The sequence below is a fragment of the Molothrus aeneus genome, chromosome 5, assembly GCF_037042795.1.
Source record: "Molothrus aeneus isolate 106 chromosome 5, BPBGC_Maene_1.0, whole genome shotgun sequence".
Lineage (NCBI taxonomy): Eukaryota > Metazoa > Chordata > Aves > Passeriformes > Icteridae > Molothrus > Molothrus aeneus.
This window is the reverse complement of record NC_089650.1, coordinates 40646295-40661303: the sequence shown is the minus strand read 5'-3', so window position 1 is coordinate 40661303 and position 15009 is coordinate 40646295. Positions and strand designations below refer to the sequence as shown.

The 15009-nt window shown below is 38.7% G+C and overlaps 1 protein-coding gene across 2 annotated transcripts in view; it reads right to left on the bottom strand.

Annotated features, from left to right (window-relative positions):
• NELL2 (neural EGFL like 2) overlaps window positions 1-15009 on the bottom strand; it is a 134412-nt gene that overhangs the window by 104866 nt on the left and 14537 nt on the right. For both annotated transcript variants that reach the window (XM_066550363.1, XM_066550364.1), the window contains exon 3: window positions 10719-10869. In XM_066550363.1, coding sequence (XP_066406460.1) covers window positions 10719-10869 — 151 coding nt within the window. The remainder of the gene's footprint in view (window positions 1-10718; window positions 10870-15009) is intronic.

Genomic DNA, 15009 nt, shown 5'->3' with positions numbered 1-15009 from the left:
GCCTGACTAACTGTTTGTCTTTTTAAAGTACTAGGTTTCTCATTTTAAAATTCCCCAAGAAAATTATTTTTACACAGGAAAGAGAAACGGAAATAGAGATTCTCTAACAATCATTTGCAACCTAAAGTTAAAGAGCAAGGAGAATAACGGATGGGGTAAGATACACAACAACTGGGAGAATGGACAATTCCTTTTTGTCTATTTTTGTGGCTACATCTGCAATCAGACATGGCAGTGGCTTGTAAGCTGAGTGCATGTCATGGGTGTTGCCATTTACTTTAACAGACTATCTATATTAAGGAATAGAAAAAGACAATGATTGTGGTTTTGAAGAGTAAAAATGAGACCAAATCAAAACTATCCTGTACAATCATCATCTCTAGGAGAAGGCTGGGCTTACTGCACATTCTTGCTTCCTTCAGGGTGTTCCACAGTGGAACATACCTAGCAACAGCACAAAAACAACTAGTTTTTTGCAAAACCAGCAAAGGACAATTTCTTCTTCCTCCCCAGTATTAAGAAAGCAGTTAACTAGAGTCAGATATAAATTTTATAATCAATTTACCTCCTCATCACCCAAAAATAATTTTTGCATTGGCAAGAAGTGGAAACTAATTGAAGGCCTGGCTGGAAAAATTGCACAACAGTGGCAGGACATCAGTCAACTTAATAACCTCCTTCATAACTCAAGCTTCGAGGATAAAAATAAGGTTACTCTCAACCCAAAAGAGAAGGGGAACATTAGAGAATTTGACTCCTCCAGCAACTTTTAAGTGTCTCCACCCAGCTGCAGAAAATAAATGGAAAACAAAAGGCATGGATATGTTGAAGCATTCATTACCTGCTGGTAGCACTAAGAGCTCTCCTTCATTCCAAGTCAATAGCAGAACTGATGGCAGCACACAAAGATGCAGGCAGGGAAGAAACTACACTACTAGACATACAGTCACCACAGAAAGTCTAAAACAAACATTTGTGTTGCCCTTATGCATGTAAGATAATGAAATCTCTGCAGATGAACCATGGATTTTTTAATAGAAAGAAGACATTGCTGTATAAATTTCATGAATTAAGAACTGCTGAGAGAGGATGCTGACAATCAATGATGCTGTAATAAGCAAGAAAATTTTCCTACACAAAGCTGCACAGAAACTGTGGACACTTGTGGTTTTGTTTTAATGGTGATTAACACACTGTTTTGATATTCATAGACAATATCTTTTGTTCTTCCATTTGGTAAACTAACAAATATAACTACCTTTGAAATGAGAAAACATGCATCAAAATGAAAAAGAAAATAACAGCCATTAGGAGAATTATTAGGAGAATCATTTATGGTTTATTAATAATCTGTAGAGGCAGCAGCAAAACACAATTAGAAAAGCAAGTAAAATGACAGTCAAAGCAATACTGCTTTCAGCTTGAACAAATGCCATGATGCTGAAATACAGACATGAAAGTGAATCATTTCTACTCAAATTTTTTACAAAATGCTGTGCTTGCTATTCCCCTTTTCTACATTTGTTTAACTGCCTGGACTTACCCAGTTCTGTCTCAGCCTCATGAGTTTCAGGAGATAGAACAAGACTCAGCAGTGACAAACATATATGAGTGAAAATGCAAAGTCTGCCCACAGTGAGGCTTCTTGTTCCATCCATGAGGCTCTAACACTTGGGTACATGGTTTCCAAAGGTTTGGAAGAATCTTTCAGAAAATATGATAAGCATTAACAAACAGACCTGGATTTTAGAAATTCATGTCTGGTGACAAAACCACTCTATACTTCTCGGTACAGTCCAGATTACTCATCATTTGAGAGAAAAAGGAGGGTGCTCTCAACTCCTGAAGGACTTGCTCCCAAAAGAAAGAGTAACTGCATTGTACTGCAGTCTTCTCCTGGCCAAGAATCTCATTACTGAAAAGCTTCAGGGGAACCTCATCAGCTGAATCACCAGCTCCTTGTCCACATCAGCCTAGCCCAGCCCAGTCATTGCAGTGAGAGCAGCAGCCAAAGATATCCCATTTTAAACATCACTGTTGCTTCTCCCAACAGCTCCAAGGTCTTCTATGCTGCAGAAGGCAAATGACTATTGGGAGTGAAAATAAACCACAATGAGAAACCCAACACAACAGCAGAACCTGCACCTCTCTTTCTAAAATCTGTAATCTCTGTGGTTGTTTAATCACTACCAGCCTACCTGATTTTAAGTCCCCCCAAACAACCACACCCACCTTGGGTTAAACTTGGATTTAACTTCACAGGGAGATTATATGTGCTTATGTTTTGCTATGTTCAACATGCAGAGAAGAAAATGCCAACCTGGAAAAAAAGGTTGCTACATCTCTGTAGATCACTCTGTGTGTGCACAATCACTGCAAAGGCAACAGCCAAGGCCACAGCATCAGATCAGCTGCTCTGCCTGGAAACCAGCCAGCCAGTGATCCCTAATGTACTGACTGTCTTTGTAAGAGGAAGAAATTTGTTTTGAATGCCCTGGAGGAATCTGAGACAGAAAACAGTGATGCTTGCTCTGCTGCTCAGCACTGATCTATTGTAACTTCTAGGTAAGAGCTGGGACTCAGCAGATCTGCTCAGCTGTGGAGCTCTAAAGACCATCCACAGGGCATGTGGTCACTCCAGCCTAGGCACAACCCACTCTTTGCGAGGTGACAGAGGAGCACAAGGGAGACTCTGAAGTAAAAGTCAGGATGTACAGCAAAAAGTTAGAGATTTAGGGGGTGAAACACCAGCTGGTCTCAGTGCCCACAGCAGCAGTCTTTGAGAAAAGGGAGCTATGGCCATTCCAGCTAACAGGCAGTGTTGGCAACGCCAGGTCTTGGATGGCTCACTTGTTCATTTGGCATCCTTTCTCATACAACAAATGCACACACTTACTCCACACAACTAATAATTTCAACTTGCATTTACACCATGTAGACAAGTACTTCAGAAGCTAAAGGCAAAATATCATGTCTGCTGCTTATGAATTTATAACAGGGTGGTGGGGTTTCTTAACTTTTCCTACTCACATTTATAGGTATAATGCTAAAATATTTCTTCATGGCTCTTTGGCCTATACTGAAAAAAAGGCAAATAAATAAAATTAAAGAGCAATATGTACTTAAGAAAAAAAATTTAAAATCCTTATCTCCATTACTTATAAAAAAAATCTTTATCTGAAAATTTTTGCTGTCAAAGTTGTGCCTTTTTTTGTTGTTTATTAACATAAAACATTAAAAAAGAAAAAGGAGATCCTACAAAGTAGGCCTCATTGCACAATAGCAGCAAGCAATCCTGCTAGGAGTAGATTATGAAGATATAAAAGCAACTCATGCAGCACTACCATATTCAGTAATGCATTATTTGTTATTTTCTGTGGTATCATGACTGGGTGGTCAGGAGCATGAGTTTTATTCTTCTGTCTTTCAGAACACTTAATTTGGAAGTAACACTAAGTGTTATGAAACACTAAGTACAAGTTTTTATTGCTTAGTGCATCCCCTAGAACAACATGGCACCAAAATATCCCCAGACAGATTATAATTTTTTCAACCGAAATGATTCTATGGCTATATGAAAAGTCAATTGGTGGCTTCATTTTACCTGTAAGAATCTAGTTCCCACCTCTCACTCACATTACTGCTTGATCTTACTGGTTTTATCCTTTTCCATCTAGAGCTCTACCTAGACAAGAGAAGACTAGCATTTTTATCAGAGAATTATTAGTTAAAAATTTTTCTTTGCTTTTCTGGATTAGTTGTAGCCCTTAGTGCAAGTGCACAATGGGCAGGAACGCCACCAATTCCATTTCTCACCCTTCCTTTTGCTGAATGTAGTTTTAAAGGTGGACTGTCATTTTCTGATTTAGGGCATTTTTGTTCAAAAACATTGATCCATTCATTAAAATCAAATCTTTTGACAGAAATAAACATTCTCACAGCAAAACTTGTGGGGCCTAGGATGTCATCCTTGCTAAAATGGGAGAAAGAGAGAGAGCAAATATAAGATTCTCTGGAAGACTTTCTCAAATATCTTTAATGCCATGATTATTACCTATATGAAAGCAGAAATCCCAAGTGACGAGAGCTCAAAAATTAGAAGATCCATATCGACACAGATTATATAAACAGCAGAACAGCAAAACCATTCTCTCAAATTTCTATTATAAAACTGGTGCTCCACTTCAACTCATATCCATCTTGATGATCTCTCACACTTTTTCCCTGAAACTGGTGGGCTTTTCCACACTGACTGGTGGAAACAGGCCTGGGCCAATGCTGCTTCACAGACTGCCCTGACATCATGTGCAAGGGTACTAACTGCAGGAGACAAAAGCTTGCCAACAAGATGCTAACAATTATGCAAAATGGACAGCAGCAAGCCATTGCTCCAGCCTGGGCACTGTTTGGTCTACTAGCAAGCCCTTGGCAGGCACTGCCAACAAATCTGCATCAACACTGCATCAACTGGAGAGAAAAAAAAGGAGAATGTCAATCCTCAGGGCACTTGTCTAAGGTGGAAAAAAAAAAATACAAGTTCCCGCTCCAAACCAGGCAGAGCAGAAATTAACCTTGTGAGGAAAATGCCTCTGAAGCACCCCAGTCAGACACCAACTGATCATTCTGGCATTTACATCTCTCTTGTTTATTTTCTTCCACCACAAAAACACTCATGCACTTCAGCTTTGTTCCAGCACAGCACTGCTCCTTGTACTGGACAGATACGGAGAACAGCTGTGGAGGAGGAAGGTGCATGCATGATGTGCTCAGGTGATGGAGCCAGCACTGGGACGTGCATGGAGGAACACCCTCCCTGTTGGGATGTTCATGGGAGAGAACGGCCAGGCAAGAGATAACAGCAGGGCAGAGAGGCATCATCCACACACATGCACCTGCACAAGCTACTGCTGCACAGCTTCTCTCCACACAGAAAGAAGCACAAGGTAGCAGCTAGAAGTGAGATTGCAGTACCCTGATGTGGAAGTGGAAGTTAGGAAACAAACACGTGAGGCTGTTCAAATCCTTTCCAAAACTGCGCCACTCAGTGTCTGTGCCTGATTCAAACTAATAAAGCAGGCAGGGAAAAAAATGTGTGTCAGTAAGATATTGCTCTTATCAACTCCTTGCAGCCCCTCATCTGATTTCATTGGGACTGCTGTGGTCTGGAAGCCTTTGAAGTCAAGACCCTGCCTCTCACCTGAGAGACCTCTTTGCTTACCTCCCACATTTTGAGGTCAACCAAATCAGGGAGGCAAAATCTTGCCTTACCCCCACTGCAGTGTTCATAGCTTCTGCTGGGTTTAGTGCTATGATCCAAGAGCCCATGGCCATCACAAAAGCAAGATCCTCCAGCCCATCCAATGCTACTGCTGATGACAAGGCAAGGCTCCCAGCTGGCCTTTCCACAACCCTTATGGGAGCTCAGAAGGAGCCAGAAGCAAGAACTGAGGTCTCACCAAGCTTTTCAAAGCACTCCAAGGAAAGCTGTTCTTGCAAAAGGTGTGGGCTTGGTCTTGGAAAAATTCAACCCCAATATTACAGCACATTGCCCTTGCCGTTCCTATTTGGGCCATGCATATGAAATCAAATTCCCAAATTTAAGAAATAATTCTGAAACACTATTTCATGTCTTTGAGCAATTGCTCTCATTCCTCCCATTTCTCTCACTAGTTTCATTTATCAATATATAATATATATTCCATTTTGTTCTCACTAATATATATTCACATTCCCAGGAATATGACTCTTGCCTGCCTGAAGCTTCCTCTTCTACTAAAAATCAACAAGGGAAGAACTTTCTCAACTCAATCACTGTAAAAACAAATGGCATAAACCATGACTCTCATTCCCTTTTCTTGACAAATTTTCTCCAAGGAGAGCAAGAGGACTGTAAATACAATAAAGAACTTTCTAGTAGATGTATTAGTAAAAGAAAAAGGCAGTTTCAACATAACTGTTTCTACTTCCGACCCCAAAAGAATACAGATTTCTCCGTTATTTGTTTGCTCATAGAAAGCCTTATAAACAACATAGGAAGAAAAACAAAATCTGTCAAAACTCACATTTCAGCTATTTCAGTGACAGTTTTCAACATCACAGGAAGAAACAAATCTTCTGTCTCTTATTCAAGAAGGCCTGTCACTAATCTCAATTCAAAAGGTTCCAAATGCATATAAGCATTCTGTAAGATGTTCTCAGGCTATTCACCCTGGATTAGCTGGCACTGCAATGATTTACACTGGACAGGCTGGCCTCACTTGATTTAACAAAAAGTTATGGAACAGTTAGGTGCATGAACTACAGAAACTTACATCCTACTGCCAATTATTTTTCTTTTTCTTTGGTCAAGAGTATAAGCTAAACTGAAGCAAAAAACCCCATATCCAAGCAAGAGTGACATGGCATCAACCAATTTTATGATAATCTTTGTAGCCAACACTCAAAGAAACACATCATCCCTAACACCACGAAGGCATTAAACAGAGTGTAACACAAAATTGCTGCTTTACAAATATTTCCATCTAACACCATGCTCAAGGATAGAAGTTAAATCTCCCAAACCAACGCAAACAAGGAACTTTTTTCTTTTGGGATAAAGAGCCTGGTCAAGCTGTCAGTGTCTATAGAGAGAATCCTTTGTCCCACAGAATCTTCTCACGCACTGGAAAAGCAGTGAATGAATGAATGAATGAATGAATGAATGAATGAATGAATGAATGAATGAATGAAAATACCTTTTTTTGACACCTTTGATGAAACGTGCAAACTGCATCAAAAGAATAGAAGACTGACACCAGAGAAGTTTAAAATCACTACAGGAATTCAAAAGCTGTTACAAATAAATTCCAGTGTGTTCATAATTATTATCAGACCAGCAAGAAACAGAAACTAAGATTTAATACCAAATAAACAAAATACAGAACACTACCTTCTCTCTTCCAACAAAGAACATCATGGAGTGTTCTAAAAGCAGAAATAAGCTACTGCCTCTTTTGGCACAGGGAACAGCCATATACAGCTTTAATGTTTGAAAATTAATCCCATATTACCTAACATCTGCTCTGCAGTTATTGGCTTAAGTAGCGAATATTGGCTTAAGCGGTAAATACTGAAAGCTTTTCTCAGTGTAAGAGTTTTGCAGCAGATTTTGTGGTGTCAGAGAGGACACTTCACACTGCAGTCCAGAAATACTGACACTCATACATCAAAAGCAGGGAACGTACAGTTCCACCTCTATTTTAATACAATGGTCAAATGAGAGAACAAAATTCATGCATCGGGAATTCACCTCTGGCAACTTATCTCCTTGTAGCATAAATCAGTACGAGAGAAAATGTCACAGATAAGTTCCTCCCACATACTGAAAGAGGTTTGAAACGGTTGTACAGTACAGCCCATTTGACTGCAGATAATCACAAGACACCAACTGCTGTGAAAACAAATGCTAAGGAAGGCAGAAATTGAATAAATTAGTAGAGATACAAATTAAGTGTAGGAAATGCCTGTCCATAACATACTATTGATTTCAGATCTCTGTTGCAGGATATAAAAAGCAGAAACCAAAGGAAAGAATCTTTAAACTACAACCCAGCAGCTTCATCCTTTAAGGGCTTAATATGAAGTATCTCAAGAGATATGAATGCAAGATTAGTTACATAAAACCATCTAACCACAAAAGGAGGAAAAAGCTTTATTATCATCAGCTCCACTGTTGATGATTAAATGAAAATATATGACGGAATAGCAAGACCAAACATATATTACAACTCCACCACAGAGTAAAACAATCTCTCTGCTGGTTCTTCCATCAAGAAGAAGGTGAGACAAATTCAGAACTGAGGAGGATAATACAGCCTTAACTGAAAGATGAAATACAGAGCAATCAGTGTTTAACAGTGATTCTACTCAGATTTTAGGTATCCCTTCATTAACACAATTGAAAATATTTACCTTGCTACCATGAAGTACAACACATTTTAGGCAGGGCACTCTCTCTGGTCAAGGTAAAGCCCTGAAGCCAAGAAGACATTTATAACTTCTATCTTTCAGGCATATGTCATATAAATCTGCCATATATAAAAGATGTGTTCAGCTGCTTGAAATTCATCTGAACTATTACTGATGTGTAATTTGAATTCCCTGACACCACAAGAATTTTTTCTGAAATTATCACCTCCACACTGTGCCCAAAACTACCACTGCCTGAACTCCTTGGCTGCTCTAATCAGTGGGGAAAATCCAATGTCTGTGGAAATGTATGGGCAAGTTAGGAAAGGACAGTTACAGGTATTGTTTCAGATTCTTTCACTTTAAGACTAATTTTAAAATATTTTAATACATTAAATACTATAGAAATGCATTATCATTGTAAGAGGGGAAGTCAGCTTTGATACTTAATTAGGAAAAGAACAAAGCATTTAAGTGAGTATGAAAAGGTTACTATATTTTCAGCAGAACATTTCAGGAGCATATTTTTGTGATGACAGCAACAGCCCAGCCTCAGCAAATGCCCAAGCCTGAGATTTACATGGAGAACTTCTGTATCTCTCTGAAAGCCCAAGGACAGCAGTCAACACATGACATTAGAAGGGAAACTGTGAGACCAGCCCTGTTAACTTCTTAAGACACAAAGCCTTAAATAGCTGCATGACCATGTCTCAGTGGAAGTATTCATCTTTGATGATTCTCAAAAGGGAGCCAGCAAAAAGGAACAAAAATAAAAACTTCATAAAACTAGACAACACAGACTGAATCACTCAACTCAGTCAACTCTGAATCACATAAACGATTTTAAGTTTATAAACAAAATTACACATTTAAAAAACCCCTACAATTCAGGAAATGCCCTCAATGTAAATTCACATAATTGCACCAACATCCCTAGATCCATGCAAAGAGAGGATGAGTTTTTACTCTGACTTATTTTCAAAAAGACAAAGTATTAATAAATGCACCTTTTCCCACTTCTTAGACATTTTTATTTTCTTGTACCGTAGAAATGGTTTTACCCTAGAACCAACAGCTGCCATGCAAGCTCTGCAAAATAAAGCACATGAAAAGGTACTTGTGTGATAACTAATTACATCATTCAGTTACTGCCACCTTCAGCCTTCCTCACCCTCATTCAGCTCCTCACTGCAGAAATGTCAGAGCTAGTACTGACCTCTGTAAACTGAACTGCAAGGCAGCAGTTCAATGCTAGTGTAACTTGTTTTCACATCCGTGTGATAAAAGGCTGAGGCTAGTGCAAAGCTAGTGCCAGTCAGGTCTGGCATTACTACTTTTCCCACTAACTACAATAACTGCTGTGACAGAGACTTCACAAAAAGTTAAGAACTAAAAGAGCTGTTATAGCCAAGTCCCTGGTCAGAGGTGGGCAAGGTCAGAGGTGGAGATCCAGCACTGAAGAAGCAGCTATTGAATATAGGCCATCCAAATGCTTCCTTTTAACAACTACCTTCTCTTGTCTTTATTGTCATTCATCATAAAAGAACATTAAAACCATAAAAGAAACTACACAAGGTGCTTGTCTGGTTGCAGTACTACCCACACCTAGGTCAGCCCTCATTTCAGCACAGTGAAACTGAACAAACACTACTCTGGCACACACACAACTCTCCATACAACCCTAGCACAGAAGAGACCTGAATGTGTTTATTAAAAGCCTAAGGGCACATCTAATGCCATCCATGAGACATTTAACTACTCCTTTACAAGTATGAAAATCCTGTTATAAACTTGGCATAATGATCCTTGGGAGTGTTGTCCTTCTTCTTGTTTGTTTTGTGGTTTGTGTTTTGGTTGGTCTTTTTGTTTGTTTTTTTACAAACAGCTAAATTGCAGAAGATGAGGCCTCTTCTGCAGAAATTGACTGGAGCATCTTCCAGCACAAAATAATTGTCACCATGCTTCCTAATGAAAACTTGTACCCTTATGTAAAAGAAACACACATTTTGCTGTGCTTGAACATGTCTTTTTTGTTGTTGTTATTTTGTAGTGACACTGTCAAGAAAGAATTATGGGATTGTACACAAGAAAATAAAAATAACTAGGAACCTAAAAGCAGAGCTCACCTGTTTCTTGTGCTAATGACTGTTTAGAAAGTGCGCATTTGAAAACTCCTTTTTATTCTGTCAGAGAATGATAGGGCAGTTATCTTTAATAGCTATTACTCAAGCATATATATAAAAAGTATCTTATTTCTCTAGCAGTCTTGATTCTATTGAAAGGATAATCCTTAAATCCTATGTGTCATTCACTTTAGTTTTTTAAGGTTGACAACATTTTGAGTAAAGTGCTTTGCCATTCATGGGAAGATGGAAACCCATAACTGGAGGATTTTTTTTCTTTTTTAAGGACTGCTTGCATTGTCAAAAACAATGAAGAGGTGGACTTACAGGGCCAGGCTTTGTCAGTCAGTGTAGGTATAGTGACATACATAGTGACAGTTTTACACCAGCTGAGAATCAGCTTTTTGTGGTTATGAACAACAATGGAGAACTAGCTTTCCATGCCCTTGGTGGTAAGAGACATGTAAAGAAAAACCCCTCCCGACCTTCCCCTGTGACTTTTGACAAATTTGCACAATGTACCTATCCAAGCACTATAAATAGTTACAAGTTATCTGCTACACAAAAATTTTGTTCTAATTTATGTTCAATTTTTTATGCATGAATTCATATAGTTGCATTAGCCAGCAGACAGGTATCAGTACTTACCTGTGATCTAAATGGTGAATAGAGAGAATAACCCCTGAATTCAAATGGGCTTGTTTTAAGGTCACCAGGATTGTGAATTCACATTTATTTCTTAACTTCTGAAAAAAGATTTCAGCTGTTTCTGGAGATGCCTTCACATTTCTTGAAGTACCTAAAATAAACATGAGAGGAAAAAACACTCAGTATAAAATCTTACTTTACTTTACATTCTCATTCAAATAGCTTACAAAATAACAGGCTGTTTCTGAGAAGCACAATTGAACAGGCAAAAGCAGGGATCAAAGTATTTAAAACATTAGTTTTGCATACAGTGGAAGCCATTTAAAGGAAAGAGAACACATTTTCTAGGACACCTGTTCTGTTCTGGGGAGGGGTGGTATTTTGTTTTGATCCAGGGTCATAACCCTTACTTTCTTCAGGGGTGGCCAGATGGTACCTTTAATATCCCATCCAAAGTTTGAGCTCACTAGCAGTGAAGCACAGTGACAACACCAGGCATGAGCCTAAACCCTGACATGTGACCTGATCAACTTTTTAATGACTTCTAATAGATGTTATGCCTAATAGCATAAATACATAAATAAATAAACTAATTTAAAAAACAACAAACAATTTACTCAGCTTTAAGTAATAGTTTAAAAATTCACCAAATTTCAAAATATTTTATCACTAATTAATTGCTCTATACTCCATTTGGGTAGTATTTTCCTGCTGCTTCTTGCACAGGATGTCATGAACATTTATTGTATACATGTGCCACTACTCTAACAAAAACTTTTAAAAACCCACACAAAGCCTAGACTGATGCAATATTTCTGCTGAATTTGCACATAACATGCATAGAAAATAAAAAAGGCCCAAGCTTAAAACCTCTAGAGAGATAATTTACAAATAAGATGTCAAATGCTAGAAAAATAATTCCCAATCTCCAGAATACATTATACCAGAAAAAAAATTAATATACATTTTTAATGCACAAAATCAATTCATTAGCATGTGTAATCAACTGTGTAAGAACTAAATCAGTCCACAAGCTTCTTGTCACAGCAATTTGACCACTCTGGTCTACTTGGGACACTAACTCAGGAACAGCTGTCAAGAGTGGACAGCAACAGAACTGGTGATTTTCTTTCAGCAGCACTGGAGCTGGGCTCTCAAGTACACCACTTCCAGCTTACACTATTCTTAAAACAGTTTTACTCTTTAAGCTGGACCTATGAAGATGCTGGTCTCCATTAACAGAAACAGTTTATTGTGGTTTATGGATCAGGAATATTTAAATATCTGTTCAGGAAACGCAACAACCTGTGCAACTGTGAAGTCCTAACCAAGCTCCTGAACAGTGTCACACCCAGTCGAATTTCATTTGTTTTACACAAAGGGGAACCCAAAAGAAAGAAAAAAAGGAAGAAGTTAATTTCTACCAAATTCCTATGATAGTCTCATAAGCAACTGATGAAAAAATATATGCTTAACACCCCTACCCTTAAAGAAGGCCAGTCCATAGATTTATAACTATCCCCGATCCCACAGGCCCTTTTATTCTAACTGGAGCTATTGGGATGCGAACACTGCATTACAGCTGGCCTGTGCTCTAGCAAAGAAACAAACCCTCACCATCACATGGATGTCTCCAGAACCACCTCAGTCCTCATTGCTGTGTGAGAGGCAGGGGAAACAGAGCTGCCACAACACCCACAAGGCAGGAATAATTTATGAGGTATCTTCATGTCACCCTGAATCATTACCTGATCACTACAGCGGATGAGAATTTTCCATCCTTTATTCTATAAAACCTTATCTGGGTACCCTATAATCATCCATTGTGACCTCAGACAACCTTCTCGTATACAGACAACAGCAGTAAGACCTGATTGCATCATGCTGGCAGCCTAAATACTAAGGTTACCATCACGCTAAATGCTTGGAGTCTTATATTGCCAAAACACATGGCCATTCAGTTTTGGTATTGCAAATAGGTCAGATTGTACTTGCTGCTCAAAAAAGCTACACAGCCTTTTGAATTATTACTACTCTTATGAAGCACAACATTCTTTGCTCAGGGCAGGCACCAGGTGGAGTTCTTAAAAGCAAGATGACTGAAAGGTCCTTGATCTGTCAGATCCATTCTTTTCACACTAACACAAGAGTGCAAATCCCTCCTTCCAACTGCCTTTGAACACTAGCAGTAGGTGCTTGATAGATCACCAGCTGTGCTCAATAAATATTGCTTCAGGCTTCTTCTTGATATTTGTCTCCTAGTAATCAGTTTAAGACCCAACAAAAATACTTCACTGGAACTGGGCTTCTTCCATAATAGCTTGGAAAAATCAAACTGGTATATCTCAGTCAATAATTTGCAGTTTCTCAATAGTTACATGAAAACCTCATACTGCAAACATTTCTAATACACAAAGAGGCATATTTTTTTTCAACTTAAGAGTGCAAAAATAAGGAGAGAATTATTAGTTTGAACAAGAAATTTGTCTCTAACCACAATATGTATATTTTGGGTTTATTTTCCTAGAATATTGCGTGTGTTTGGTTTGACCACAGCAATTCACAAATCCATAGCGTCATCACTCCATCTTTAACTTACAGAAACATGAAAGTGACAATTAAAGAAACAAAAAATCCAAACTCAAAGCATGTCTCACTCCTTGCTCAGGCTAGATCCTTTAAGAGTTAACATTGCAAAGCAGCCTGAAAGCCCAGTGAGGAAAACCACTGACCATAAGACCTGCAGGAACTCAGCTCTTCAGAAGACAAGCTTAGCGGCTGCCTATGCTCCCAAAAGCCCCCGCTATTAGGATACATTTCCCCCTCAGAGACAGTCTGCTATCAGAGCTCTGCAGCAAATACCAACATCACACCAGCGTCTCCTGGAGGTGTCAAGAGCAGGCAGTGTCATTTCAGTCATGCTCATGAGATAATCATTACTGCACTTTACCAAAGACAGCAAGTAACTTTCACCAGGACTTGCTCCACAAGTCCAAAGGACTTCCACCAGTCCAAACAGGTAGTGGACAAAGAAGCAGTTTTAGCCTCTGCAGTCATGCTCTCATCTTCCCTGTGGTGACAACTGCATTCATAAAAAACTTATGAGGAACTATTACAGGCAACTGATCCAGTCTTAACTGATCAAGCCATGCCTCCTCACAACAAACAAAAAAACAAAACAAAACAAAACCAAAAAAAAAAAAAAAAGGTGCTGGAAGTAGCCACCAACAAGTTATGGGCAGTAAGCAGGAAAATTTCCATACACAGCACCAGCAAGATACTAAATCATACTAAACCACAAGCCATTGACTACCATCATTCATTTCCAGACCACAATAAAAGAAAACAGTTATTAAATGGAATGAGTACCTTTTCCGAGTAAAGAGTGTGCTCTCAAATTTTTGAAGAGCATCTGAAAGTACACATACAGTATGAACTGAATTATAAAACTAATTCTGGCAGAATAGTCTTTGAAGGAGGCATTCTAACTAATTGAGCTCACAGTTTGCTTTATGTGCACATAATCAGCTTCTAATAGCAGCATCTATAAATCAATTCTGCATCTGACTGCAGCTCTGCTGAACTATCGAAATTAAATTCTAGTGGCTTGTGAGAAGAAGGAGGGCTGAAGGCTAAAATGAGGCTGAAAAATATAATTGGCTCAATTTTGTTTCAATTTCCTACACTAGGAGGGATGAGTGTCAGCAGCATATATTCACATCCTGTCACGTTCCCATATTCAAATTTTTGGTTAATATTTTTGCAACTAGGGATTTCACACAGCCTTCAAAGGGCAACTGTTTACTTGATATGGTTCTTTTATTTAGATAACAAATATAAACTAGGCTGCACCCAGTCAACCGGGCAGCATTCAAAGCCAATTCAATAGCAAAATCTTCACGAGGCTGACAGTACAGCAGGATTTTAAGGGGAGCACAGTGCATTCAAATTCAGGAGTTGCATTCCTCTAATGAAAAATGAAGATATAAAGAAGTAAAACAACCTTTATTAGACCAAAGCCTTGCTAGATGTGACATGCATTAAATTCTTCAGTAGAAAGGCTGGTTGTTTTGCTATTTAAACTGCTATAAGATCAGCTCATAAAACATTTTGAACTACTTTACCTATAAATTTTTCTGTTCCCTTCTCAAAGATTCCCAGTTGTTTTAGAGAGAACAGCAAAAAAAGCAGCTGTAGTTTTCCAACCTACACGAACCTGAGTTGGATTCTCCAAGGCTGTAGCAAGGAGCTCTCCAAGAGTCTGGGGGAAGGTGTTGCAGTTTCAACTGAA